The sequence below is a fragment of the Poecile atricapillus genome, chromosome 19, assembly GCF_030490865.1.
Source record: "Poecile atricapillus isolate bPoeAtr1 chromosome 19, bPoeAtr1.hap1, whole genome shotgun sequence".
Lineage (NCBI taxonomy): Eukaryota > Metazoa > Chordata > Aves > Passeriformes > Paridae > Poecile > Poecile atricapillus.
The window spans coordinates 596,536-623,842 of record NC_081267.1 but is presented as its reverse complement, the minus strand read 5'-3'; the positions used below and the strand labels follow the sequence as shown (position 1 = coordinate 623,842).

Sequence of the window (27,307 nt, the reverse complement as noted above, 5' to 3'; positions counted from 1 at the left end):
AAAATTCCCGGTTTTTTTTCATCTTTTCCACTCCCCCTCAAACCCCTCCCCTTCCCCCGCCTCTTCCCGGATTATTTTTTTTTTTGGGAATTGTTATTTTTTTTTCCCAGCCCGAAGGATCCCGGAGATGCTCCCGGCGCTGTTGATTTTTTGGGGGGTCCTGGCCCCACCCTGCGCCCCCCAGCCTCGATTCTCGCCCGAGGTGAGACCCCCCCCGACCCCTCCCCCCGTTCTGGGACCCCTCCCAAAAAATTCGGCGGGGTCGAAAACCCCAGAAAAAGTGAAAATTTGGGGGTTTTAACCCAAAAAATGCGAGTTTTACAGGGGTTTAACCCCAAAAATGCCGAATTTTCCGGGGGTTTAATGCTAAAAAAACCCCAAATTTCGGGGGTTTTAACCCAAAAAAAACCAAATTTCGGGGGTTTTAACCAAAAAAAAAACCAGATTTAGGGGTTTTGACCAAAAAAACTCGAATTTTGGGGGTTTTAACCCAAAAAAAAGCGAAAATTCGGGGGGTTTAACCTCAAAAATGCCGAATTTTCGGGGGATTTAACGCTAAAAAAACCCCAAATTTCGGGGGTTTTAACCCAAAAAATCCCCAAATTCCAGCGGTTTTAACCCTAAAAAAACCCCAAATTTCGGGGTTTTTAAACCAAAAAAATCCCCAAATTCCAGCGGTTTTATCCCAAAAATAACCCAGATTTCGGGCTTTTGACCCAAAAAACTCCAAATTTCGGCGGTTTTAACCCAAAAAAACCCCAAATTCCAGCCGTTTATCCCCCAAAAAAAGCAGAATTTCGGCGGTTTTAACCCTAAAAAAAATCGAATTTCAGGGGTTTTAACCCAAAAAAAGCAGAAATTTGGGTTCTTTTATCCCAAAAATCCCCAAAATTCTGGCGGTTTTAACCCAAAAATACCCAAATTTTGGGTTTTTTAACCCCAAAATCCCCAAATTTCGGAGGTTTTATCCCAGGTTTTTATCCCAAAACCCCCAAATTTCGACTCAAAATCCCGAAATTTCCCTCGGGACCCCCCAAAATCCCCAAATTTTGGGCTGAAATCCCCAAATTTTGGCTCCAAATCCCCGAATTTTCACTCGGGACCCTCCAAAATCCCCAAATTTCGGGTCCAAATCCCAAATTTTGGGTCCAAATCCCCAAATTTTGGCTCAAAATCCCCAAATTTCGACTCAAAACCCCCAAATTTTCCCTCGGACCCCCCAAAATGCCCAAATTTTCACTCAAAATCCCCAAATTTTGGATCAAAACCCCCAAATTTTCGGTTGAAATCCCCAAATTTTGGCCCCAAATCCCCAAATTTCGACTCCAAATCCCCAAATTTCCACTCGGGACACCCCAAAATCCCCAAATTTTGGCTCCAAACCCCCAAATTTCGACTCCAAATCCCCAAATTTTGGGCTGAAATCCCCAAATTTTGGCTCCAAACCCCCAAATTTCGACTCAAAACCCCAAATTCTCACTCGGGACCCCCCAAAATCCCCAAATTTCAGCTCAAAATCCCCAAAATTGATCAGAAATTCCCGAAATTGGGACCAAATCCCCCAAATTTGGTCTCAAATCCCCAAATTTTGGCTCCAAATCCCCAAATTTCCACCCGGGACCCCCAAATTTGGGCTGAAATCTTCAGATTTTGGGTCCAAACCCCAAAATTTTGGGCTGAAATCCCCGAATTTTGACTCAAAATCCCCAAATTTCGACTCAAAACCCCAAATTTCCACTCGGGACACCCCAAAATCCCCAAATTTTGGGCTGAAATCCCCAAATTTCGACTCAAAACCCCCAAATTCTCACTCGGGACCCCCCAAAATCCCCAAATTTCAGCTCAAAATCCCCAAAATTGATCAGAAATTCCCGAAATTGGGACCAAATCCCCCAAATTTGGTCTCAAATCCCCAAATTTTGGCTCCAAATCCCCAAATTTCCACCCGGGACCCCCAAATTTGGGCTGAAATCTTCAGATTTTGGGTCCAAACCCCAAAATTTTGGGCTGAAATCCCCGAATTTTGGCTCCAAATCCCCAAATTTCGACTCAAAATCCCCAAATTTCGACTCAAAACCCCAAATTCTCACTCGGCACCCCCCAAAACCCCCAAATTTCAGCTCAAAATCCTCAAAATTGATCAGAAATTCCCGAAATTGGGACCAAATCCCCCAAATTTGGTCTCAAATCCCCAAATTTTGGCTCCAAATCCCCAAATTTCCACCCGGGACCCCCAAATTTGGGCTGAAATCTTCAGATTTTGGGTCCAAACCCCAAAATTTTGGGCTGAAATCCCCGAATTTTGACTCAAAATCCCCAAATTTCGACTCAAAACCCCAAATTTCCACTCGGGACACCCCAAAATCCCCAAATTTTGGGCTGAAATCCCCAAATTTGGTCTCAAACCCCCAAATTTCGACTCCAAATCCCCAAATTCTCACTCGGGACCCCCCAAAATCCCCAAATTTTGACTCAAAATCCCCAAAATTTGGCTCCAAACCCCCGAATTTCCACTCGGGACCCCCAAAATTGATCAGAAATCCCCAAATTTTGGCTCAAAACCCCAAATTTCGACTCAAAATCCCCAAATTTCCACTCGGGTCCCCCCAAAATCCCCAAATTTTGGGCTGAAATCCCCGAATTTTGGGTCCAAACCCCCAAATTTCGACTCAAAATCCCCAAATTTCCACCCGGGACCCCCCAAAATCCCCGAATTTTGGGCTGAAATCCCCAAATTTCGGCTCCAAATCCCGATCCCAAAGAATTTTTCGGGATTTCCCCTCCCCCCCCTCCCGCCACGTCTCCCTCCCGCCCCTCCCCCACCCCCTTTTTTTTTTTCCATTTTTTCCGCTTTTTTTCCCCATTTTTGGGTTTTTTTTTTAACTTTTCGGGAATTTCCGCTTTTTTTCCCCAAAAAAAAATTCCCAAAAAATAAAGAATTCCCAAAAAAACCCCTCGGGGTGGGGGAGGGGCGAGACGTGGCCGTTCCTTCCCCTCCCCCACCCCCCTCTCTTTTTTTTTTCATTTTTAACCGAAATTGCCGGTTTTTAACCCAAATTTTTTACCGGAAAAATTCAAAATAAAATATCGGGGAAAAGGGAGGGTGGGGGAGGGGCGGCCGAGCCCAAAATTTGCCCAAAATTTGCCCCAAAAAACCCCGAAATTCACCCAAAAAAACCCCAAAAAACACCCAAAATTCACCCAAAAAAACCCCAAAATTAACCGAAAAAAACCCCAAAATTCACCCCAAAAAACCCCAAAATTCAACCAAAATTAACCCAAAAAAACCCAAAATTTACCCAAAAAAACCCCAAAAAACACCCAAAAAAATACCCCAAAAAACCCCAAAAAATACCCAAAATTCACCCAAAAAAATTCCCAAAATTCACCCAAAAAAATTCCCAAAATTCACCCAAAAAAACCCCAAAATTCCCCCCAAAAAAATCCCAAAATTCACCCAAAAAAATCCCAAAATTCACACAAAAAATTTCCCAAAATTCACCCAAAAATCAGCCAAAATTCACCCAAAAAACCCCAAAATTTACACAAAATTCCCCAAATTTCATCCAAAAAAAACACCAAAAAATAAAAATAATTCCCAAATAAATTTAAAAAAAATTAAAAAAGAAGAAAAAAAAAAATCCCAAAGTAGCCAAAAAAATTTGAAAATATTTCCCAAAAATCCCCAAAAAATGGCCAAAAAAGTGGCCAAAAAATCCCAGAAAAACACCCAAAAAACACCCAAAAAACACCCAAAAATCACCCAAAAAACTCCCAAAAAACACCCAAAAAATACTCAAAAAACACCCCAAAAATACCCAAAAAATACCCAAAAAATAGCCAAAAATCACCCAAAAAACACCCAAAAAACACCCAAAAAACACCCAAAAAATACCCAAAAAACACCCAAAAAACACCCAAAAAATACCCAAAAATCACCCAAAAAACACCCAAAAACCACCCAAAAAACACCCAAAAAATACCCAAAAATCACCCAAAAAACACCCAAAAAATACCCAAAAATCACCCAAAAGACACCCAAAAAATACCCAAAAAACACCCAAAAAATACCCAAAAAACACCCAAAAACACCCAAAAAATACCCAAAAAACACCCAAAAAATACCCAAAAAACACCCAAAAAACACCCAAAAAACACCCAAAAAACACCCAAAAAACACCCAAAAAATACCCAAAAATCACCCAAAAACACCCAAAAAACACCCAAAAATCACCCAAAAAACACCCAAAAACCACCAAAAATCACCCAAAAATCACTCAAAAATCACCCAAAAATCACCCAAAAATCACTCAAAAAACACCCAAAAAACACCCAAAAAACACCCAAAAAATACCCAAAAAATTCCCCAAAAAACACCAAAAAATTCCCCAAAAAACCCCTAAAAGTTCCTAAAAAAATCCGAAAAAATCCCCCAAAAAATCCCCAAAAAATTCACAAAAAATCCCCAAAAATCCCAAAAAATTCACAAAAAAACCCCAAAAAATTCACAAAAAAATTCCCAAAAATTCCCCAAAAATCCCAAAAAATCCCCAAAAAATTCACAAAAAAATCCCCAAAAAATCCCCAAAAAATTCACAAAAAAATCCCAAAAAATCCAAAAAAAATCCAAAAAAATCCCCAAAAAATCCCCAAAAAATTCCAAAAAATCTCAAAAAAATCCCAAAAAACCCCCAAAATCCCCCAAATCCCCCCATAATTCCGGAACTTTCCGTTGCAGGCGTGGCTGCAGCAGTTCGGGTACCTCCCCCCCGGTGACCTGCGGGTGGGGACAGGGGACAAAAAACACCCAAAAAACACCCAAAAAACACCCAAAAAATCCCCAAAAAATAAAAAAAAATCCCCAAAAAATCCCCAAAAAATCTCAAAAAATTCACAAAAAATCCCCAAAAAATTCACAAAAAAATCCCCAAAAATTCCCAAAAGAACCCCCAAAAAATCCAAAAAAATTCTGAAAAAAATCCCAAAAAATTCTCAAAAAAATCCCCCAGAAATTCACAAAAAAAATCACTAAAAAATTCCCAAAAAAATCCCCAAAATATTGCAAAAAACCCCAAAAAATCCCAAAAAATTCCCAAAAAAGCCCCAGAAAAATCCCCAAAAAATTCACAAAAAATCCCCAAAAAATCCAAAAAAATCCCCAAAAATTCACAAAAAAATCCCAAAAAATTCACCAAAAAATCCCAAAAAATCCCAAAAAAATCCCAAAAAAAATCCCAAAAAATCCCAAAATTCCCCAAAACTCCCCCAAAATTCCGGAACTTTCCGTTTCAGGCGTGGCTGCAGCAGTTCGGGTACCTCCCCCCCGGGGACCTGCGGGTGGGGACAGGGGACAAAAAACACCCAAAAAACACCCAAAAATCACCCAAAAAATCCCCAAAAAATCCAAAAAAAATCCCAAAAAAATCCCAAAAAAATCTCAAAAAAACCCAAAACAAATCCCCAAAAATCCGGAAAAAATTCCCCCAAAAAACCACAAAAAATTCCCAAAAAATCCCCAAAAAATCCCAAAAAAATCCCCAAAAAATCCCAAAAAATCCCAAAAATTCACAAAAAAAACCCCAAAAAATTCACAAAAATATCCCCAAAAATTCACTAAAAAATCCAAAAAAATTCACAAAAAAATCCCAAAAAATCCCAAAAAAATCCCAAAAAATCCCCAAAATATCCCCAAAAAATTCGTAAAAAATCAAAAAAAAACCCCAAAAAATCCCCAAAAAGTCCCAAAAAAATCCCAAAAAATCCCAAAAAAATCCCAAAAAATCCCCAAAATCCCTCAAATCCCCCGAAAAATTCCGGAACTTTCCGTTTCAGGCGTGGCTGCAGCAGTTCGGGTACCTCCCCCCCGGTGACCTGCGCGCGGGGACAGGGGACAAAAAACACCCAAAAATCACCCAAAAAACACCCAAAAAACACCCAAAAACCACCCAAAAAATCCCCAAAAAATAAAAAAAAATCCCAAAAAAATCCCCAAAAAATCTCAAAAAATTCACAAAAAATCCCCAAAAAATTCACAAAAAAATCCCCAAAAATTCCCAAAAGAACCCCCAAAAAATCCAAAAAAATTCTGAAAAAAATCCCCAAAAATCCCAACAAATTCTCAAAAAAATCCCCCAGAAATTCACAAAAAAATTCACTAAAAAATTCCCAAAAGAACCCCCAAAATATTGCAAAAAACCCCAAAAAATCCCAAAAAATTCCCAAAAAAGCCCCGGAAAAATCCCCAAAAAATTCACAAAAAATCCCCAAAAAATCCAAAAAAATCCCAAAAAATTCACAAAAAAATCCCAAAAAATTCACAAAAAAATCCCAAAAAATCCCAAAAAAATCCCAAAAAAAATCCCAAAAAATCCCAAAATTCCCCAAAACTCCCCCAAAATTCCGGAACTTTCCGTTGCAGGCGTGGCTGCAGCAGTACGGGTACCTCCCCCCCGGTGACCTGCGCGCGGGGGCTCGTCCGGCGCCGGCGTCGCTGGCGGCGGCGTTGGCGGCCATGCAGCGATTCTACGGCCTGCGCGTCACCGGCACCGCCGACCCCGACACCCTCAGGTCAGGATCGGCCATTTTGGGCTCGTTTCCAGCATTTTTGGGGTCGTTTCCGGCATTTTTGGGGTCTTTGTTGGGTTTGGGGTCATTTTGGGTCCATTTTGGGTCATTTTGGTCCATTTTGGGGTCATTTGGGGCCTTTTGGGGGTCATTTTGGGTCCATTTTGGGTCATTTTGGTCCATTTTGGGGTCATTTGGGGCCTTTTTGGGGTCATTTGGGGTCATTTGGGGCCATTTTGGGGTCAGGGTTGGGTTTGGGGTCATTTTGGGTCCATTTTGGGTCATTTTGGTCCATTTTGGGGTCATTTGGGGCCTTTTTGGGGTCATTTGGGGCCTTTTTGGGGTCATTTTGGGTCCATTTTGGGTCATTTTGGTCCATTTTGGGGTCATTTGGGGCCTTTTTGGGGTCATTTGGGGCCATTTTGGAGTCTTTGTTGGGTTTGGGGTCATTTTGGGTCCATTTTGGGTCATTTTGGTCCATTTTGGGGTCATTTGGGGCCTTTTTGGGGTCATTTGGGGCCATTTTGGGGTCAGGGTTGGGTTTGGGGTCATTTTGGGTCCATTTTGGGTCATTTTGGTCCATTTTGGGGTCATTTGGGGCCTTTTTGGGGTCGTTTGGGGAATTTTTGGGGTCTTTGTTGGGTTTGGGTCCATTTTGGGTCCATTTTGGGTCATTTTGGTCCAGTTTGGGTCCATTTTGGGGTCATTTGGGGCCATTTTGAGGTCAGGGTTGGGTTTGGGGTCATTTTGGGTCCATTTGGGTCCATTTTGGGGTCATTTGGGTCCATTTTGGGTCCATTTGGGTCCATTTTGGGGTCGTTTGGGGTCTTTTTGGGGTCTTTGTTGGGTTTGGGGCGATTTGGATCCATTTTGGGGTCATTCGGGGACTTTTTGGGTCCATTTTGGGGTCATTTGGGTCTTTTTTTGGGGTCTTTGTTGGGTTTGGGGTCGTTTGGGGCCATTTTAGGTCAATTTGTGCCCATTTTGGGGTCGTTTGGGGCCATTTTGGGGTCATTTGGGGTTGTTTTGGGGTCTTTGTTGGGTTTGGGATCATTTTGGGTCCATTTTGGGGTCATTTGGGTCAATTGGGATCCGTTTTGGGGTCTTTGTTGGGTTTGGGGTCGTTTGGGTCCATTTTGGGTCCATTTGGGGCCATTTTCGGGTCGTTTCGGGGTCGTTTCAGATCTTTTTGGGTCAGGGTTGGGTTTGGGACCATTTTGGGTCCATTTTGGGTCATTTTGGTCCATTTTGGGTCCATTTGGGCTCATTTGGGTCCTTTTTGGGATCTTTGTTGGGTTTGGGGTCATTTTGGGGTCGTTCCGGGACTTTTTGGGGTCGTTTTGGGGTCGCTTGGGGAATTTTTGGGGTCAGGGTTGGGTTTGGGTCCATTTTGGGGTCATTTGGGGCCATTTTGGGGTCATTTGGGTCCAAAAATGTGCATTTTGGGGTCCGTACTGGTCCATACTGGTCCATACTGGTTTATACTGGTTTATACTGGTCCAGACTGGTCCATACTGGTTTATACTGGTCCATACTGGTCCATACTGGTTTATACTGGTTTATACTGGTTTATACTGGTCCATACTGGTCCATACTGGTTTATACTGGTCCATACTGGTTTATACTGGTCCGTACTGGTCCCACAGGGCCATGCAGAGGCCCAGGTGCGGGGTCCCCGATAAGTTCGGGGCGCAGGTGAAGGCTCAGGTGCGGCGGCGCCGCTTCGCCCTGCAAGGACTGCGCTGGGAGCAGCCCGAGATCACCTACAGGTGAGGGGGGGACAGGTGACACACCTGGGGACAGGTGAGGGGACAGGGGACACATCTGAGATACACCTGGGGACACCAAAACCACACCTGGGGACACCTGGGGACACACCTGGGGACACCTGGGGACACCAAAACCACACCTGGGGACACCTGGGGACACACCTGGGGACACCTGGGGACACCAAAAATCTCACCTGGGGACAGCTGGGGACACCTGAGATACACCTGAGATACACCTGGGGACACCTGGGGACACCTGGGGACACCTGGGGACACCTGGGGACACCTGAGATACACCTGGGGACACCTGGGGACACCTGGGGACACCTGGGGACACCTGGGGACACCTGAGATACACCTGGGGACACCTGGGGACACCTGGGGACACCTGGGGACACCTGGACACACCTGGGGACACCTGGGGACACCTGGGGACACCTGAGATACACCTGGGGACACCTGGGGACACCTGGGAGCAGCCCGAGATCACCTACAGGTGAGGGGGGGACAGGTGACACACCTGGGGACAGGTGAGGGGACAGGGGACACACCTGGGGACACCTGGGGACACCAAAACCACACCTGGGGACACCTGGGGACACACCTGGGGGCACCTGGGGACACCAAAAACCTCACCTGGGGACAGCTGGGGACACCTGAGATACACCTGAGATACACCTGGGGACACCTGGGGACACCTGGGGACACCTGGGGACACCTGAGATACACCTGGGGACACCTGGGGACACCTGGGGACACCTGGGGACACCTGGGGACACCTGAGATACACCTGGGGACACCTGGGGACACCTGGGGACACCTGGACACACCTGGGGACACCTGGGGACACCTGGGGACACCTGAGATACACCTGGGGACACCTGGGGACACCTGGGAGCAGCCTGAGATCACCTACAGGTGAGGGGGGGACAGGTGACACACCTGGGGACACCTGGGGACAGGTGAGGGACACCTGGGGACACCAAAACCTCACCTGGGGACACCTGGGGACACCTGGGGACACCTGGGGACACCTGGACACACCTGGACACACCTGGGGACACCTGGGAGGGTTTGGGGACACACCTGGACACACCTGGGGACACCTGAGGGACACCTGGGGGTTATTGAGACACACCTGGACACACCTGGACACACCTGGAGGGGTTTGGGGACACACCTGGACACACCTGGGGACACCTGGACACACCTGGACACACCTGGACACACCTGGAGGGGTTTGGGGACACACCTGGACACACCTGGGGACACCTGAGGCACACCTGGGGACACCTGGGGACACCTGGAGGGGTTTGGGGACACACCTGGACACACCTGGACACACCTGGACACACCTGTCCCCTCCCCCCCCCAGCATCCAGAACTACACCCCCAAGGTGGGCGAGGCCGCCACCTGCGCCGCCATCCGCCGCGCCTTCCAGGTGTGGGCGTCGGCCGCCCCCGCCCTGCGCTTCCGGGAGGTTCCGTACGGGCAGATCCGCGCCGGGGCCGCGCCGGGCGCCGACATCATGGTCCTGTTCGCCGAGGGTTTCCACGGCGACTCCGCGCCCTTCGACGGCCCCGGGGGCTTCCTGGCCCACGCCTTCTTCCCCGGGCCACACATCGGGGGCGACACGCACTTCGATGGGGCCGAGCCGTGGACGCACCGCGCGGACGACCTCAGCGGTGAGCTGACAGGACCTGCCAAGAGCTGACAGGACCTGGGGGGAGCTGACAGGACCTGGATAGAGCTGACAGGACCTGGGAGCGGGGATTGGGGATTGGGAATTGGGGTTTGAGCTGACAGGACCTGGGAGCGGGGTTTGGGGATTGGGATTGAGTTTGGAGCTGCCAGGACCTGGATATGGGAATTGGGGATTGGGAATTGGGGTTTGAGCTGCCAGGACCTTCTTCCCCGGGCCACACATCGGGGGGGACACGCACTTCGACGGGGCCGAGCCGTGGACGCACCGCGCGGACGACCTCAGCGGTGAGCTGCCAGGACCTGCCAAGAGCTGACAGGACCTGGATAGAGCTGACAGGACCTGAGAATTGAGGTTTGAGCTGCCAGGACCTGGGAACTGAGGTTTGAGCTGCCAGGACCTGGTTCTGATCATTGGGATTGAGGTTTGAGCTGCCAGAACCTGGGAGCGGGGATTGAGCTGACAGGACCTGGGGGGAGCTGACAGGACCTGGATAGAGCTGCCAGGACCTGGGATTGAGGTTTGAGCTGCCAGGACCTGGTTCTGATCATTGGGATTGGGGTTTGAGCTGCCAGGACCTGGGATTGAGGTTTGAGCTGACAGGACCTGGTTCTGATCATTGGGATTGGGGTTTGAGCTGCCAGGACCTGGGATTGAGGTTTGAGCTGCCAGGACCTGGGAACTGAGGTTTGAGCTGACAGGACCTGGATTTGAGGCTGCCAGGACCTGGGATTGAGGTTTGAGCTGCCAGGACCTGGGATTGAGGTTTGAGCTGCCAGGACCTGGGAACTGGGGTTTGAGCTACCAGGACCTGGGGGGGCTCTGAGCTGACAGGACCTGCCCAGAGCTGACAGGACCTGGATAGAGCTGACAGGACCTGAGAATTGAGGTTTGAGCTGCCAGGACCTGGGAACTGAGGTTTGAGCTGCCAGGACCTGGTTCTGATCATTGGGATTGAGGTTTGAGCTGACAGGACCTGGATAGAGCTGACAGGACCTGAGAATTGAGGTTTGAGCTGCCAGAACCTGGGAACTGAGGTTTGAGCTGACAGGACCTGGGATTGAGGTTTGAGCTGCCAGGACCTGGGGTTTTGTGGGAATTGGGGTTTGAGCTGCCAGGACCTTCTTCCCCGGGCCACACATCGGGGGGGACACGCACTTCGACGGGGCCGAGCCGTGGACGCACCGCGCAGACGATCTCAGCGGTGAGCTGACAGGACCTGGGGGGAGCTGACAGGACCTGGATAGAGCTGACAGGACCTGGGGGGGCTCTGAGCTGACAGGACCTGGCTATGGGGCTGACAGGACCTGAGAATTGAGGTTTGAGCTGACAGGACCTGGGAGCGGGGATTGAGCTGACAGGACCTGGGAGCGGGGATTGAGCTGACAGGACCTGGGGGGAGCTGACAGGACCTGGGATTGAGGTTTGAGCTGACAGGACCTGGTTCTGGTCATTGGGATTGGGGTTTGAGCTGACAGGACCTGGGAGCGGGGTTTGAGCTGACAGGACCTGGTTCTGGTCATTGAGATTGAGTTTGGAGCTGACAGGACCTGAGAATTGAAGTTTGAGCTGCCAGGACCTGGGAACTGAGGTTTGAGCTGACAGGACCTGGATTTGAGGCTGCCAGGACCTGGGATTGAGGTTTGAGCTGCCAGGACCTGGGAACTGGGGTTTGAGCTACCAGGACCTGGGGGGGCTCTGAGCTGACAGGACCTGCCCAGAGCTGACAGGACCTGGCTATGGAGCTGACAGGACCTGAGAATTGAGGTTTGAGCTGCCAGGACCTGCCCAGAGCTGACAGGACCTTGGGGAACTCTGAGCTGCCAGGACCTGGTTCTGGTCATTGAGATTGAGTTTGGAGCTGACAGGACCTGGGAACTGAGCTTTGAGCTGCCAGGACCTGGTTCTGGTCAGTGGGATTGGGGTTTGAGCTGACAGGACCTTGAAAGGTTTGCTTTGATCTTCCATGACCTTCCATGACCTTCCATGACCTTCCATGACCTTCCATGATTTTCCATGCTTTTCCACGCCCTTCCATGACCTTCCAGGACCTTCCATTGACCTCAAAGGATTTCCGTTGACCTTCCATGACCTTCCATTGATGTCAAAGACTTTCCATGACCTTCCATGACCTTCCATTGACCTTCCATGGCCTTCCATGACCGCAAAGAGCTTCCATTGACCTTCCATGACCTTCCATGCCCTTCTAGACCCTTCCACGCCCTTCCATGACTTCTAAGGGCTTCCATTGACCTTCCATGACCTTCCATGACCTTCCATTGATGTCAAAGACTTTCCATGACCTTCCATGACCTCAAAGAGTTTCCATTGACCTTCTATGACCTTCCATGACCTTCCATTGATCTCAAAGGATTTCCATTGACCTTCCATGACCTTCTACATCCTTCTACACCCTTCCATGACCTTCCATTGACCTCAAAGAGTTTCCATTGACCTTCCATGACCTTCCATGACCTTCCATTGACCTCAAAGGATTTCCATGACCTTCCATGACCTTCCATGACCTTCCATGACCTTCCATTGATCTCAAAGACTTTCCATGACCTTCCATGACCTTCCATGACCTTCCACGCCCTTCTACACCCTACCACAGTCTCCCATTGACCTTCCACGCCCTTCCATGACCTTCCATGACCTTCCATGACCTTCTACATCCTTCTACACCCTTCCACACCCTTCCATGACCTTCCAGGACCTTCCATGACCTTCCATTGATCTCAAAGACTTTCCATGACCTTCCATGACCTTCCATTGACCTTCCATGACATTCCATGGCCTTCCATGACCTTCCATGACCTTCCATTGATCTCAAAGACTTTCCATGACCTTCCATGACCTTCCATGACCTTCCATGACCTTCCATGACCTTCCATGACCTTCCATGACCTTCCATTGAAGACAAAGACTTTCCATGACCTTCCATGACCTTCCATTGACCTTCCATGGCCTCCTACACCATTCCATGACCTTCCATGACCTTCCATTGACCTCAAAGAGCTTCCATTGACCTTCCGTGACCTTCCATGACCTTCCATTGACCTTCCATGACCTTCCATGACCTTCCATGACCTTCCATGACCTTCCATTGATCTCAAAGACTTTCCATGACCTTCCATGACCTTCCACGACCTTCCATGACCTTCCATGACCTTCCATGACCTTCCATTGACCTCAAAGATTTTCCATGACCTTCCATGACCTTCCATTGAAGACAAAGACTTTCCATGACCTTCCATGACCTTCCATTGAAGACAAAGACTTTCCATGACCTTCCATGACCTTCCATGGCCTTCCATGACCTTCCATGACCTTCCATTGAAGACAAAGACTTTCCATGACCTTCCATGACCTTCCATGACCTTCCATGGCCTTCCATGACCTTCCATGACCTTCCATGACCTTCCATGACCTTCCATTGAAGACAAAGACTTTCCATGACCTTCCATGACCTTCCATGACCTTCCATGGCCTTCCATGACCTTCCATGACCTTCCATTGACCTCAAAGATTTTCCATGACCTTCCATGACCTTCCATTGACCTTCCATGGCCTTCCATGACCTTCCATGACCTTCCATTGACCTCAAAGATTTTCCATGACCTTCCATGACCTTCCATTGAAGACAAAGACTTTCCATGACCTTCCATGACCTTCCATGACCTTCCATGACCTTCCATTGAAGACAAAGACTTTCCATGACCTTCCATTGAAGACAAAGACTTTCCATGACCTTCCATGACCTTCCACACCCTTCTACACGCTCCCACGCCCTCCCCCGCCGCGCTGTGACCTTCCAGGACCCGTTTCCCAGGTAACGACCTGTTCCTGGTGGCCGTGCACGAGCTGGGCCACGCCCTGGGCCTGGAACATTCCAGCGACCCCTCGGCCATCATGGCGCCCTTCTACCAATGGATGGACACCGAGGACTTCCGGCTGCCCGACGACGACCGGCGCGGCATCCAGCAGCTCTACGGTGAGGGGGAAGGTTCCGGAATGTTCCGGAATGTTCCGGGAATGTTCCGGAGTGAGGGGAATTACCTGGAGAAATTGGGTGAAAATTGGGTGAAAATTGGACAAAAATTGAGCAAAAATTGGATCAAAAATGGACCCAAAATTGACCCAAAATTGGATAAAAATTGACTCAAAATTGGCCCAAAATTGACCCAAAATTGGCCCAAAATTGACCCAAAATTGACCCAAAATTGGGTGAAATTCCCCTAAAAATTGACCCAAAATTGACCCAAAATTGACCCAAAATTGGCCCAAAATTGGCTCAAAATTGGCTCAAATTGCATCAAAAATTGGATCAAAATTGGACAAAAATTGGACAAAAATTGGCCCAAAATTGACCCAAAATTGGCCCAAAATTGGACAAAAATTGGCTTAAAATTGGACAAAAATTGACCCAAAATTGGATAAAAATTGACCCAAAATTGACCCAAAATTGGGTGAAATTCCCCTAAAAATTGACCCAAAATTGACCCAAAATTGACCCAAAATTGGCTCAAAATTGGGTGAAATTCTCCTAAAAATAGACCAAAATTGACCCAAGATTGACCCAAAATTGGCCCAAAATTGACCCAAAATTGGCTCAAATTGGGCCAAAATTGACCCAAAATTGGCCCAAAATTTGGTCCAAAATTGGTTCCAAATTCCCCATCCAGCAGCTCTACGGTGGGGACGGAATGTTCCGGAATGTTCCGGAGTGATGGGAATTACCTGGAGAAATTGGGTGAAAATTGGGTGAAAATTGGGTGAAAATTGGGCAAAAATTGACCCAAAATTGGCCCAAAATTGACCCAAAATTGACCCAAAATTGACTCAAAATTGGCCCAAAATTGACCCAAAATTGACCCAAAATTGGGTGAAATTCCCCTAAAAATTGACCCAAAATTGACCCAAAATTGACCCAAAATTGGCCCAAAATTGGCTCAAAATTGGCTCAAATTGCATCAAAAATTGGATCAAAATTGACCCAAAATTGACCCAAAATTGACCCAAAATTGGCCCAAAATTGACCCAAAATTGACCCAAAATTGGCTCAAAATTGGGTGAAATTCTCCTAAAAATAGACCAAAATTGACCCAAGATTGACCCAAAATTGGCCCAAAATTGACCCAAAATTGGCTCAAATTGGGCCAAAATTGGCCCAAAATTGGAACAAAAGTTGGTCCAAAATTGACCCAAAATTGGCCCAAAATTTGGTCCAAAATTGGTTCCAAATTCCCCATCCAGCAGCTCTACGGTGGGGACGGAATGTTCCGGAATGTTCCGGAGTGATGGGAATTACCTGGAGAAATTGGGTGAAAATTGGGTGAAAATTGGGTGAAAATTGGGCAAAAATTGACCCAAAATTGGCCCAAAATTGACCCAAAATTGGCTCAATTTCGACAAAAATTGGATCAAAATTGACCAAAAATTGGCCCAAATTGGACAAAAATTGGTCAAAAATTGGACAAAAATTGACCCAAAATTGGCCCAAATTGGCCCAAAATTGACCCAAAATTGACCCAAATTGGCCCAAAATTGACCCAAAATTGGCCCAAATTGGACAAAAATTGGATAAAAATTGACCCAAAATTGACCCAAAATTGGATAAAAATTGACCCAAAATTGGCCCAAAATTGACCCAAAATTGACCCAAATTGGCCCAAAATTCACCCAAAATTGGCCCAAATTGGACAAAAATTGGATAAAAATTGACCCAAAATTGGCCCAAAATTGGATAAAAATTGACCCAAAATTGGCCCAAAATTGACCCAAAATTGACCCAAAATTGGCTCAATTTCGACAAAAATTGGATCAAAATTGACCAAAAATTGGCCCAAATTGGACAAAAATTGGACAAAAATTGGCTTAAAATTGGATAAAAATTTACCCAAAATTGACCCAATATTGACCCAAAATTGACCTAAAATTGGATAAAAATTGACCCAAAATTGACCCAAAATTGACCCAAATTTGGCCCAAAATTGACCCAAAATTGGCCCAAAATTGGATAAAAATTGACCCAAAATTGGCCCAAAATTGGACAAAAATTGACCCAAAATTGACTCAAATTGCACCAAAATTCACCCAAAATTGGCCCAAACTTTGGTCCAAAATTGGGTCCAAATTCCCCATCCAGCAGCTCTACGGTGGGGACGGAATGTTCCGGAATGTTCCGGGAATGTTCCGGAGTGAGGGGAATTACCTGGAGAAATTGGGTGAAAATTGGGTGAAAATTGGACTAAAATTGGGTGAAAATTGAGCGAAAATTGGACAAAAATTGGCCCAAAATTGGGTGAAATTTGGTCAAAAATTGGCCCAAAATTGGGTCCAAATTCCCCATCCAGCAGCTCTACGGTGGGGACGGAAGGTTCCGGAAAATTCCGGAAAATTCCAGAATGCCGGGAATTACCAGGAGAAATTGGGTGAAAATTGGGTGAAAATTGGCCAAAAATTGACTCAAATTTCACCAAAAATTGGCTTAAAATTGACCAAAAATTGGCCCAAAATTGGTCAAAAATTGGCTCAAAATTGGCTGAAATTGCACCAAAAATTGACCCAAAATTCCCAAAAATTCCCTGAAAAATTTCCCAAAACTCCCCAAAAATTCCCCCAAAAATTCCCCCAAAAATCCCCAAAAATTCCCCAAAAAATCCCCAAAAATTCCCCCAAAAATTCCCAAAAAATCCCCAAAAATTCCCCAAAAAATTCCCAAAAAATCCCCAAAAATTCCCCAAAAATTCCCCCAAAAATTCCCAAAAAATCCCCAAAAATTCCCCAAAAAATTCCCAAAAAATCCCCAAAAATTCCCCAAAAAATTCCCAAAAAATCCCCAAAAATTCCCCAAAAATTCCCCGAAAAATTCCCAAAAAAATCCCCAAAAATTCCCCAAAAATCCCCAAAAATTCCCCCAAAAATTCCCCAAAAATCCCCAAAAATTCCCCAAAAATTCCCCCAAAAATTCCCCAAAAATCCCCAAAAATTCCCCAAAAATTCCCCCAAAAATTCCCCCAAAAATCCCCAAAAATTCCCCAAAAATTCCCCAAAAAATTCCCCAAAAATCCCCAAAAAATCCCCAAAAAATCCCCCAAAAAATCCCCAAAAATCCCCAAAAATTCCCCAAAAATTCCCCCCAAAACTCCCCAAAAATTCCCAAAAAATTCCCCAAAAATTCGCAAAAATCCCCCAAAAATTCCCCAAAAATTCCCCAAAAATTCCCCCAAAAATTCCCCAAAAATCCCCAAAAATTCCCCAAAAATTCCCCCCAAAACTCCCCAAAAATTCCCAAAAAATTCCCCAAAAATTCGCAAAAATCCCCCAAAAATTCCCCAAAAATTCCCCAAAAATCCCCAAAAAATTCCCCGAAAAATTCCCAAAAAAATCCCCAAAAATTCCCCCAAAAATTCCCCAAAAATCCCCAAAAATTCCCCCAAAAATTCCCCAAAAATTCCCCAAAAATTCCCAAAAATTCCCCAAAAATCCCCAAAAATTCCCCCAAAAATTCCCCCAAAAATTCCCCAAAAATTCCCCCAAAAATTCCTCCAAAAATTCCCCAAAAATCCCCAAAAATTCCCCAAAAATTCCCCCCAAAACTCCCCAAAAATTCCCAAAAAATTCCACAAAAATTCGCAAAAATCCCCCAAAAATTCCCCAAAAATTCCCCAAAAATCCCCAAAAAATTCCCCGAAAAATTCCCAAAAAAATCCCCAAAAATTCCCCCAAAAATTCCCCAAAAATCCCCAAAAATTCCCCAAAAATTCCCCCAAAATTCCCCTCTGAATCCCCCCAAATTCCCGATTTTTTCCCCTCTTTTCCTGATTTTTTTTTTGGGAATTTTCTCTCCTTTTCCGCAGGCTCCTCCTCCGGCCCCACCCGCCCCTCCCCCACCCCTCGCACCCCTCCCCTCCCCCCCCCGGGCCCCCCCTACGGCCCCCGGATCTGCGACGGCGAATTCGACACCGTGGCCATGCTCCGGGGGGAGATGTTCGTCTTCAAGGTGGGAATTCCGGGAGCAGGAAAAAAAATTCGGGAATTTTTCCGGAATTTTCTGGAATTTTCCAGATTTTTTTCCGATTTTTTAATGATTTTTTTCCAATATTTTTTTTTTTTAATTTTTTTTTAAAATTTTTATCGATCTTCCAGGACCTGTTTCAGGGGTGGATTTGGGGAGGGAATTCTGGGTTTTTATGGGAATTTTTTTTGGAATTTTCCAGAATTTTCCAGAATTTTTTCCCAATTTTTTCCCATTTTTTTCCAATTTTTTTCAATTTTTAAAAAATATTTTATATATATTTTTTTAAATTATTATTGACCTTCCAGGACCGTTATTAGGGGAGGATTTGGGGAGGGAATTCTGGGTATTAATGGGAATTTTTTTGGGAATTTTCCAGAATTTTCCGGAATTTTTTCCCAATTTTTTCCCATTTTTTTCTGATTTTTTTCCTTTTTTTTTTTTTTTTTTTTTTTTTAATTTTTATCGACCTTCCAGGACCTGTTTTAGGGGTGGATTTGGGGAGGGAATTCTGGGTTTTAATGGGAAATTTTTTTTTTAATTTTCCAGAATTTTCCGGAATTTTTTCCCAATTTTTTCCCCAATTTTTTCCCCGTTTTTTCCCCAATTTTTCCCTATTTTATTTCCAATTTTTCCCCATTTTTCCCCATTTTTTCCTCATTTTTCCCCATTTTTCCCCTCATTTTTTCCCCCTTTTTTCCCCCAAGTTTTCCCCATTTTCCCCAATTTTATTTCCAATTTTTCCCCCATTTTTGCATCATTTTATTTCCAATTTTTCCCCATTTTTTACTCATCTTTTCCCAATTTTTCCCCAATTTTCCCCCCATTTTTATACCATTTTTTCCCAATTTTTGGGGGGTTTTCCCCCATTTTTTCCCCAATCTTTCCCCAATTTTCCCCAAAATTTCCCCAATTTTTTCCCCATTTTTGTATCATTTTATTTCCAATTTTTTCCCCAATTTTTTCCCCAATTTTTTCCCCAATTTTTTCTCCATTTTTCTCACCATCTTTGCATCATTTTGTTTCCATTTTTTCCCCATTTTTCCCCCAATTTTTTCCCCAATTTTTTTCCATTTTCCCCCTCTCTAATCCCATTTTTTCCTCATTTTTTTCCCATTTTTTCCTCATTTTTTCCCCATTTTTTTCTCATTTTTTCTCATTTTTTTCCAATTTTTCCCCATTTTTTCCCCATTTTTTCCCCTATTTTCCCCCTATTTTTCCCCATTCTTCCCCCATTTTATTTCCATTTTTCCCCATTTTTCCCCATTTTCCCCCAATTTTTTCCCAATTTTTTCCCCATTTTTTCCCCAATTTTTCCCCATTTTTCCCCCATTTTTTCCCCAATTTTTCCCCAATTTTTCCCCATTTTTCCCCCAATTTTTTCCCCATTTTTCCCCCATTTTTCCCCTATTTTTCTTCCCCATTTTTTCACCATTTTTTCCCCCAATTTTTTCCCCATTTTTTCCAATTTTTTCCCCATTTTTTCCCCAATTTTCCCCCAATTTTCCCCCAATTTTTTCCCCATTTTCCCCCCGATTTTTCCCCTCTCTAATCCCATTTTTTTCCCGTTTTTTTCCCGTTTTTTCCCGTTTTTCCCATTTCCAGGAGCGCTGGTTCTGGCGTGTCCGGGGGGGCCGGGTGATGCCGGGGTCCCCCCTCCCCATCGCTCACTTCCCTTTTTACCCATTTCCCCCTTTTTTCCCCCAATTTTCTCCCAAATTTTTCCCCAATTTTCCCCCCATTTTCCTCCATTTTCCCCCTTTTTTGCATCATTTTATTCCAAATTTTTCCCCATTTTTTCCCCATTTTCCCCCAATTTTTTCCCCATTTTTTCCCCATTTTTCCCCATTTTTCCCCAATTTTTTCCCCATTTTTCCCCATTTTTTCCCCCATTTTTTCCCCGATTTTTCCGTTTTTTTTTTCCCTTTTTCCCCCATTTTTTCCCCATTTTTTCCTTAATTTTTCGCCATTTTTCCTCATTTTTGGTCCATTTTTTTCCCTATTTTTCTCCATTTTTCCCCCATTTTTTTCCCGATTTTTCCGTTTTTTTTTTCCCTTTTCCCCCCATTTTCCCCCCGATTTTTCCCCTCCCTAATCCCATTTTTTTCCCATTTTTTCCCGTTTTTCCGGTTTCCAGGAGCGCTGGTTCTGGCGTGTCCGGGGGGGCCGGGTGATGCCGGGGTCCCCCCTCCCCATCGCTCACTTCCCTTTTTACCCATTTCCCCCTTTTTTCCCCCAAGTTTTCCCCATTTTATTTCCAATTTTTCCCCCATTTTTCCCCATTTTTTCCCATTTTTCCCCAATTTTTTCCCCATTTTTCCCCCAATTTTTCCCCCATTTTTTCCCCCATTTTTTCCTCATTTTTTCCCCATTTTATTTCCAATTTTTCCCCCATTTTTTCCCCTCATTTTTTCCCCATTTTTCCCCCAATTTTTTCCCATTTTTCCCCATTTTCCCCCAATTTTTTCCCTATTTTTCCCCATTTTTTCCCCAATTTTCCCCCAATTTTTCCCCAATTTTTTCCCCATTTTATTTCCATTTTTCCCCATTTTTCCCCCATTTTATTTCCAATTTTTCCCTATTTTTCCCTCATTTTATTTCCATTTTTTCCCCATTTTTCCCCATTTTTTCCCCATTTTATTTCAATTTTTTCCCCATTTTTTCCCCAATTTTCCCCCAATTTTCCCCCAATTTTTCCCCAATTTTTCCCCAATTTTTCCCCATTTTCCCCCAATTTTTCCCCATTTTTCCCCCAATTTTTTCCCCATTTTTTCCCCAATTTTTCCCCCATTTTCCCCCCAATTTTCCCCAAATTTTCCCCAATTTTTCTTCAATTTTCCCCAAATTTTTCCCCAATTTTTTCCCTGTTTTTCCCCATTTTTTCCCCATTTTATTTCCATTTTTTCCCCAATTTTTCCCCAATTTTTCCCCATTTTTCCCCAATTTTTCCCCTCTCTAATCCTGGATTTTTTCCCCATTTATTCCCCTCTCTAATCCCATTTTTTCCCATTTTTTCCCGTTTTTTTCCCGGTTTCCAGGAGCGCTGGTTCTGGCGTGTCCGGGGGGGCCGGGTGATGCCGGGGTCCCCCCTCCCCATCGCTCACCTCTGGCCGGGGCTCCCCCCCAGCATCGACGCCGCCTACGAGAGGAGCGACGGAAAATTCGTCTTCTTCAAAGGTCCGGGGGGGAATTCCCGGGAATTCCGGAACATTCCGGGGAAATCCGGGTTTTTATGGGGATTTTATTGGATTTTATTGGCATTTTATTGGGGTTTAATTGCATTTTATTTGGATTTTATTGGGATTTTATTGGGATTTATTGGGATTTATTGGGGTTTTATTGGGATTTATTGGGATTTTATGGGATTTTATTGGGATTTTATTGGATTTTATTGGGGTTTTATTGGGATTTATTGGGTTTTTATTGGGGTTTTATTGGGATTTATTGGGTTTTTATTGGGATTTATTGAGGTTTATTGGGATTTATTGAACTTTATTGGTGTTTAATTGGATTTTATTGGGGCTTATTGGGATTTAATTGGATTTTATTGGGATTTATTGGAATTTTATGGGATTTTATTGGGATTTTATTGGGATTTATTGGGTTTTTATCTGAATTTTATTGGGATTTTATTGGGATTTATTGGGATTTATTGGGGTTTAATTGGATTTTATTGGGATTTATTGGGCAATTTTGGGTCAATTTTGGGTGAATTTTGGCTGAATTTTGGGCCAATTTTGGGTCAATTTTGGGCCAATTTTGGGCCAATTTTGGGTTAATTTTGGTGAATTTTGAGCCAATTTTGAGGCAATTTTGGGTCAACTTTTGGGTCAATTTTTGGTGAATTTTGGCCCAATTTTGGCTGAATTTTGGGCCAATCTCAGGTTAATTTTGGGTGAATTTTGGTGAATTTTGGGTGAATTTTTGCCCAATTTTGGCTTAATTTTGGGCCAATTTTGGGTCAATTTTGGGTCAATTTTTGGGTGAATTTTTGACCCAATTTTGGCTGAATTTTGGGCCGTTTTTGACCCAATTTTGGGTGAATTTTGGACTGTTTTTGACCCAATTTTGGCTGAATTTTGGGCCAATTTTGGGCCAATTTTGGGCCATTTTTGGGTGAATTTTTGCCCAATTTTGGCTGAATTTTGGGCCGTTTTTGACCCAATTTTGGGTGAATTTTGGGCCATTTTTGACCCAATTTTGGCTGAATTTTGGGCCAATTTTGGGCCAATTTTGGGTCAATTGTTGGCTGAATTTTTGCCCAATTTTGGATGAATTTTGGGCCGTTTTTGACCCAATTTTGGGTGAATTTTGGGCCGTTTTTGACCCAATTTTGGGTGAATTTTGGGCCAATTTTGGGTCAATTTTGGGTCAATTTCTGGTGAATTTTTGCCCAATTTTGGCTGAATTTCGGGCCGTTTTTGACCCAATTTTGGCTGAATTTTGGGCCAATTTTGGGTCAATTTTTGGCTGAATTTTTGCCCAATTTTGGCTGAATTTTGGGTGAATTTTTGCCCAATTTTGGCTGAATTTTGGGCCATTTTTTACCCAATTTTGGGCCGTTTTTGACCCAATTTTGACCCAATTTTTGCCCAATTTCAGGTCAATTTTGGGCCAATTTTGGGCCATTTTTGGGTGAATTTTGGGCCATTTTTGACCCAATTTTGGGCCGTTTTTGACCCAATTTTGACCGAATTTTTGCCCAATCTCAGATCAATTTCAGGCCAATTTTGACTGATATTTTTTTTTTCCCTTTTCCCGTTGATTTTTTCCCGATTCCGGCTCTTTTCACCCCAAACCAGGCTCCCGCCACTGGCTCTTCGAGGAGGGGCTCCTGGCCCCCGGCTACCCCCGGCCCCTGGCCGAGCTCGGCCGCGGCGTCCCCGGCGACCGGCTGGACGCCGCGCTGCTCTGGCTGCCCAGCGGACACACCTACCTCTTCCGGGGGGACAAGTGCGTCCTCGGGAACCTTCCGGGACCTTCTGGAACCTTCCGGGAATTTCTGGGAATTTTTGGGAATTTTTTCCACTCATTTTTGGGGTTTTCTATGCATCTGCCAGGACCTGTCTGCATTTCTTTGGCATTTTCTGGGCTTTTTTGCGACTTTCTGTGGCTCTTCTCTGACCTTCCAGGACCTTCTCTGAACCTTCGGGAACCTTCTGGAACCTTCTGGAACCTTCCGGGAATTTCTGGGAATTTTTGGAGCTTTCTATCCCTGATTTTCGGGGTTTTCTATGCATCTTCCAGGACCTGTCTGGCTTCATTTGGGTCTTTTCTGGGACTTTCTGGCTCTTTTATCACCTTCCAGGACCTGCTCTGAACCTTCCGGAACTTCCTGGAACCTTCTGGAACCTTCCTGGAATTTCTGGAAATTTCTGGGAATTTTTGGAGCTTTTTATCCCTGATTTTCGGGGTTTTCTATGCACCTGCCAGGACCTGTCTGGACTTCTTTGGGGTTTTCTGGGCTTTTTCTTCACCTTCTAGAAGCTTCTCTGACCTTCCAAGACCTTCTCTGAACCTTCGGGAACCTTCTGGAACCTTCCGGGACCTTCCTGGAATTTCTGGGAATTTTGGGGAATTTTTTCCACCCATTTCTGGGGTTTTCTATGCATCTTCCAGGACCTGTCTGGACTTCTTTCAGATTTTCTCGGCTTTTCCTTCACCTTCTAGAACCTTCTCTGAACCTTCCAGGACCTTCTCTGAACCTTCTGGAACCTTCTGGAACCTTCCAGGAATTTCTGGGAATTTTTGGGAATTTTTTCCACTCATTTTTGGGGTTTTCTATGCATCTGCCAGGACCTGTCTTGCCTTTTTTTGGACTTTCTGGGCCTTTTTGGGACTTTCTGGGGCTCTTTTCTGACCTTCCAGGACCTTCTGGAATCTTCCGGGACCTTCTGGGAATTTCTGGGAATTTCTGGGAATTTTTTTCCCCCCGTTTTTGGGGTTTTCTATGCATCTTTCAGGACCTGTCTTTTGGGACTTTCTGGGCCTTTTTGGGACCTTCCAGAACCTTCTCTGAACCTTTCAGGACCCCAAATTCCCCCCAAATCCCCCAATTTCCTCCCAAAATCCCCCAAATTCCCAAATCTCCTCCCAAAATTCCCAATTTTTTCCCAAAATCCCCAAAAATCCCCTAAAATCCCAAAATTTCTCTCCAAATTCCTCCCAAATTCCCCCAAATCCCCAAACTTTCCCCCAAAATCCCCAAATCTCCCCCCAAAATCCTCCAAATTCCTCCAAAATCCCCAAAATTTCCCCCCAAAATCCCCCAAAATTCCTAAATTTCCTCCCAAAAGTCCCAAATTTTCCCCAAAATCCCCAAATTTCTCCCAAATTCCCAAATTCCCTCCCCAAATCCCTCAAATTGCCCAAATTTCCTCCCAAAATCCCCGAATTTCCCCCCCAAAACCCCCCAAATCCCCAAATTTTATCCCAAAATTCCCAAATTTTATCCCCAAATCCCCAAATTTCCCCCCCAAAATTCCCAAATTTCCTCCCAAAATCCCCAAATTCCCCCCAAAACCCCCCCAAATCCCCAAATTTTATCCCAAAATTCCCAAATTTTATCCCAAATCCCCAAATTTCCCCCCCAAAATTCCCAAATTTTATCCCAAAATTCCCAAATTTTATCCCAAAATCCCCAAATTTCCCCCCCAAAATTCCCAAATTTTATCCCAAAATTCCCAAATTTTATCCCAAAATCCCCAAATTTCCCCCCCAAAATTCCCAAATTTCTCCCAAAATCCCAAAATTTCCCCCCCAAAACCCCCCAAATCCCCAAATTTTATCCCAAAATTCCCAAATTTTATCCCAAATCCCCAAATTTCCCCCCCAAAATTCCCAAATTTTATCCCAAAATTCCCAAATTTTATCCCAAAATCCCCAAATTTCCCCCCCAAAATTCCCAAATTTTATCCCAAAATCCCCAAATTTCCCCCCCAAAATTCCCAAATTTCTCCCAAAATCCCCAAATTTCCCCCCCAAAATTCCCAAATTTTATCCCAAAATTCCCAAATTTTATCCCAAAATCCCCAAATTTCCCCCCCAAAATTCCCAAATTTTATCCCAAAATTCCCAAATTTCTCCCAAAATCCCCAAATTTCCCCCCCAAAACCCCCCCAAACCCCTAAATTTTATCCCAAAATCCCCAAATTTCCTCCCAAAATCCCCAAATTTCCTCCCAAAATCCCCGAATTTCCCCCAAATTTCCCCCGTTTCCCCTCCCCCCCCTCAGGTATTATCGCTTCAACGAGGCCCTGGGGGCCGTGGACCCCGAGTACCCCAAAAGCATCGAGGTCTGGGGGGTCCCCCCCGCCCCCCGCGGAGCTTTCATGGGCCCCGACGAAGGTGAGAATTCCCAGAATCCCCCAAAATCCCCAAAATCCCGCGAAATTCCCGTCGAAATCGGCGGAATTCCCGCCAAAATCCGAGAAATTCCCGCCAAATTCCCTCCAAAATCGGAATTCCCGCCAAAAATCGGCGAAATTCCTGCCAAAATCAGGGAATTTCCCGCCAAGTTCCCGCCAAAATCGGCAGAATTCTTGCGAATTTCCCGCCAAGACCGGGGGGTTTCCCGCCAAAATCGGCGAAATTCCTGCCAAATTCCCGCCAAAATGGGTGATTTTCCCGCCAAAATCGGTGGAATTCCCACCAAAATCAGCAGATTTCCCGCCAAAATCGGTGATTTTCCCGCCAAAATCGGTGATTTTCCCGCCAAAATCGGTGATTTTCCCGCCAAAATCGGTGATTTTCCCGCCAAAATTGGGTCCTCCCGGGCAGCAGGGGGCGCTGTGGGGGGTTGGAATGGGGGAGGGGAGGGGGCGGAGTCATCCCAGTTTGTCCCAGTATAAACCAGTATAACCCAGTCCCTCCCACTCCAAACCAGTATAACCCAGTCCAAACCAGTATAGACCAGTATAAACCAGTATAGACCAGTATAACCCAGTCCAAACCAGTATAGACCAGTATAACCCAATCTAACCAGTATAAACCAGTCCCAACCACTCCAAACCAGTATAACCCAGTCTAACCAGTATAAACCAGTATAAACCAGTATAACCCAGTTCAAACTGGTATAAACCAGTATAACCCAGTCCCTCCCAGTACAAACCAGTCCCTCCCAGTCCCTCCCAGTCTAAACCAGTAGAAACCAGTCTAACCCACTCCAAACCAGTATAAACCACTATAACCCAGTATAACCTGTATAAACCAGTATAAACCTGTTCAAACCAGTCCAAACCAGTCTAACCCAGTCCAAACCAGTATAAACCAGTATAAACCAGTACAAACCAGTCTAACCCAGTCCAAACCAGTCCAAACCAGTATAAACCAGTATAAACCAGTATAAACCAGTCCAAACCAGTCCCTCCCAGTAAAAACCAGTATAACCCAGTCCAAACCAGTCCAAACCAGTACAAACCAGTCTAACCCAGTCCAAACCAGTATAAACTGGTATAAACCAGTATAACCCAGTCTAACCAGTGCCTCCCAGTATAACCCAGTCTATCCCAGTCTGACCAGTCCAAACCAGTCCAAACCAGTATAAACCAGTCCAAACCAGTCTAAACCAGTCCAAACCAGTATAACCCAGTATAACCCAGTCCAAACCAGTATAACCCAGTCCAAACCAGTCCAAACCAGTCCAAACCAGTATAAACCAGTATAACCCAGTCCAAACCAGTATAAACCAGTACAAACCAGTATAAACCAGTCCAAACCAGTATAACCCAGTCCAAACCAGTCTAAACCAGTCCAAACCAGTATAACCCAGTATAACCCAGTCCAAACCAGTATAAACCAGTCCAAACCAGTCCAAACCAGTCCAAACCAGTATAAACCAGTATAACCCAGTCCAAACCAGTATAAACCAGTATAAACCAGTCCAAACCAGTCTGACCAGTATCCCCTCCCCGCAGCCTTCACCTATTTCTACCGCTCCCACCTCTACTGGAAATTCGACAACTCCGCCCTCCGGCCCCTCCCCGGATACCCCAAATCCGCGCTCCGTGATTGGCTGGGCTGCCCCGCCCCGGCCCCGCCCACGGCCCCGCCCGCCGGCGGCGACGGCGACGTCATCGTCATCGCGGTGGGGGCGGGGCCGGGGGCGGTGGCGGCGCCGTTGGCGTTGCTGGGCGTGGCCGGGGCGGCGCTGGGCGTGGCTGCGGCGCTGTGCCGCAGAGGGGGCGGGGCCAACGCGCACCTGCGCAGGTGTCAGCGCTCGCTGCTGCCCAGGGTCTAGGGGAGGGGGGCTC

General features: G+C 45.3%; 1 protein-coding gene across 1 annotated transcript; it reads left to right on the top strand.

The window, feature by feature from the left end:
• Positions 1-91: 91 nt before the first annotated feature.
• Positions 92-27,307, top strand: MMP14 (matrix metallopeptidase 14). The gene is made up of 10 exons (XM_058853261.1): positions 92-202; positions 6,419-6,567; positions 8,211-8,333; positions 9,709-10,019; positions 13,869-14,030; positions 17,899-18,041; positions 21,095-21,233; positions 22,859-23,009; positions 25,291-25,403; positions 26,972-27,307. Exons 1-10 carry the CDS (start codon positions 128-130, stop codon positions 27,292-27,294), a joined length of 1,689 nt encoding a protein of 562 aa, XP_058709244.1. The 5' UTR covers positions 92-127; the 3' UTR covers positions 27,295-27,307.

Excerpts from the sequence above, each read along its gene's own strand:
- MMP14 (XM_058853261.1), top strand. The coding sequence starts at position 128 with ATGCTCCCGGCGCTGTTGATTTTTTGGGGGGTCCTGGCCCCACCCTGC. Across the intron at positions 203-6,418 it reads AGCCTCGATTCTCGCCCGAG|GCGTGGCTGCAGCAGTACGG; the intron begins GTGAGACCCCCC and ends TTTCCGTTGCAG. Across the intron at positions 14,031-17,898 it reads CGGCATCCAGCAGCTCTACG|GCTCCTCCTCCGGCCCCACC; the intron begins GTGAGGGGGAAG and ends CCTTTTCCGCAG.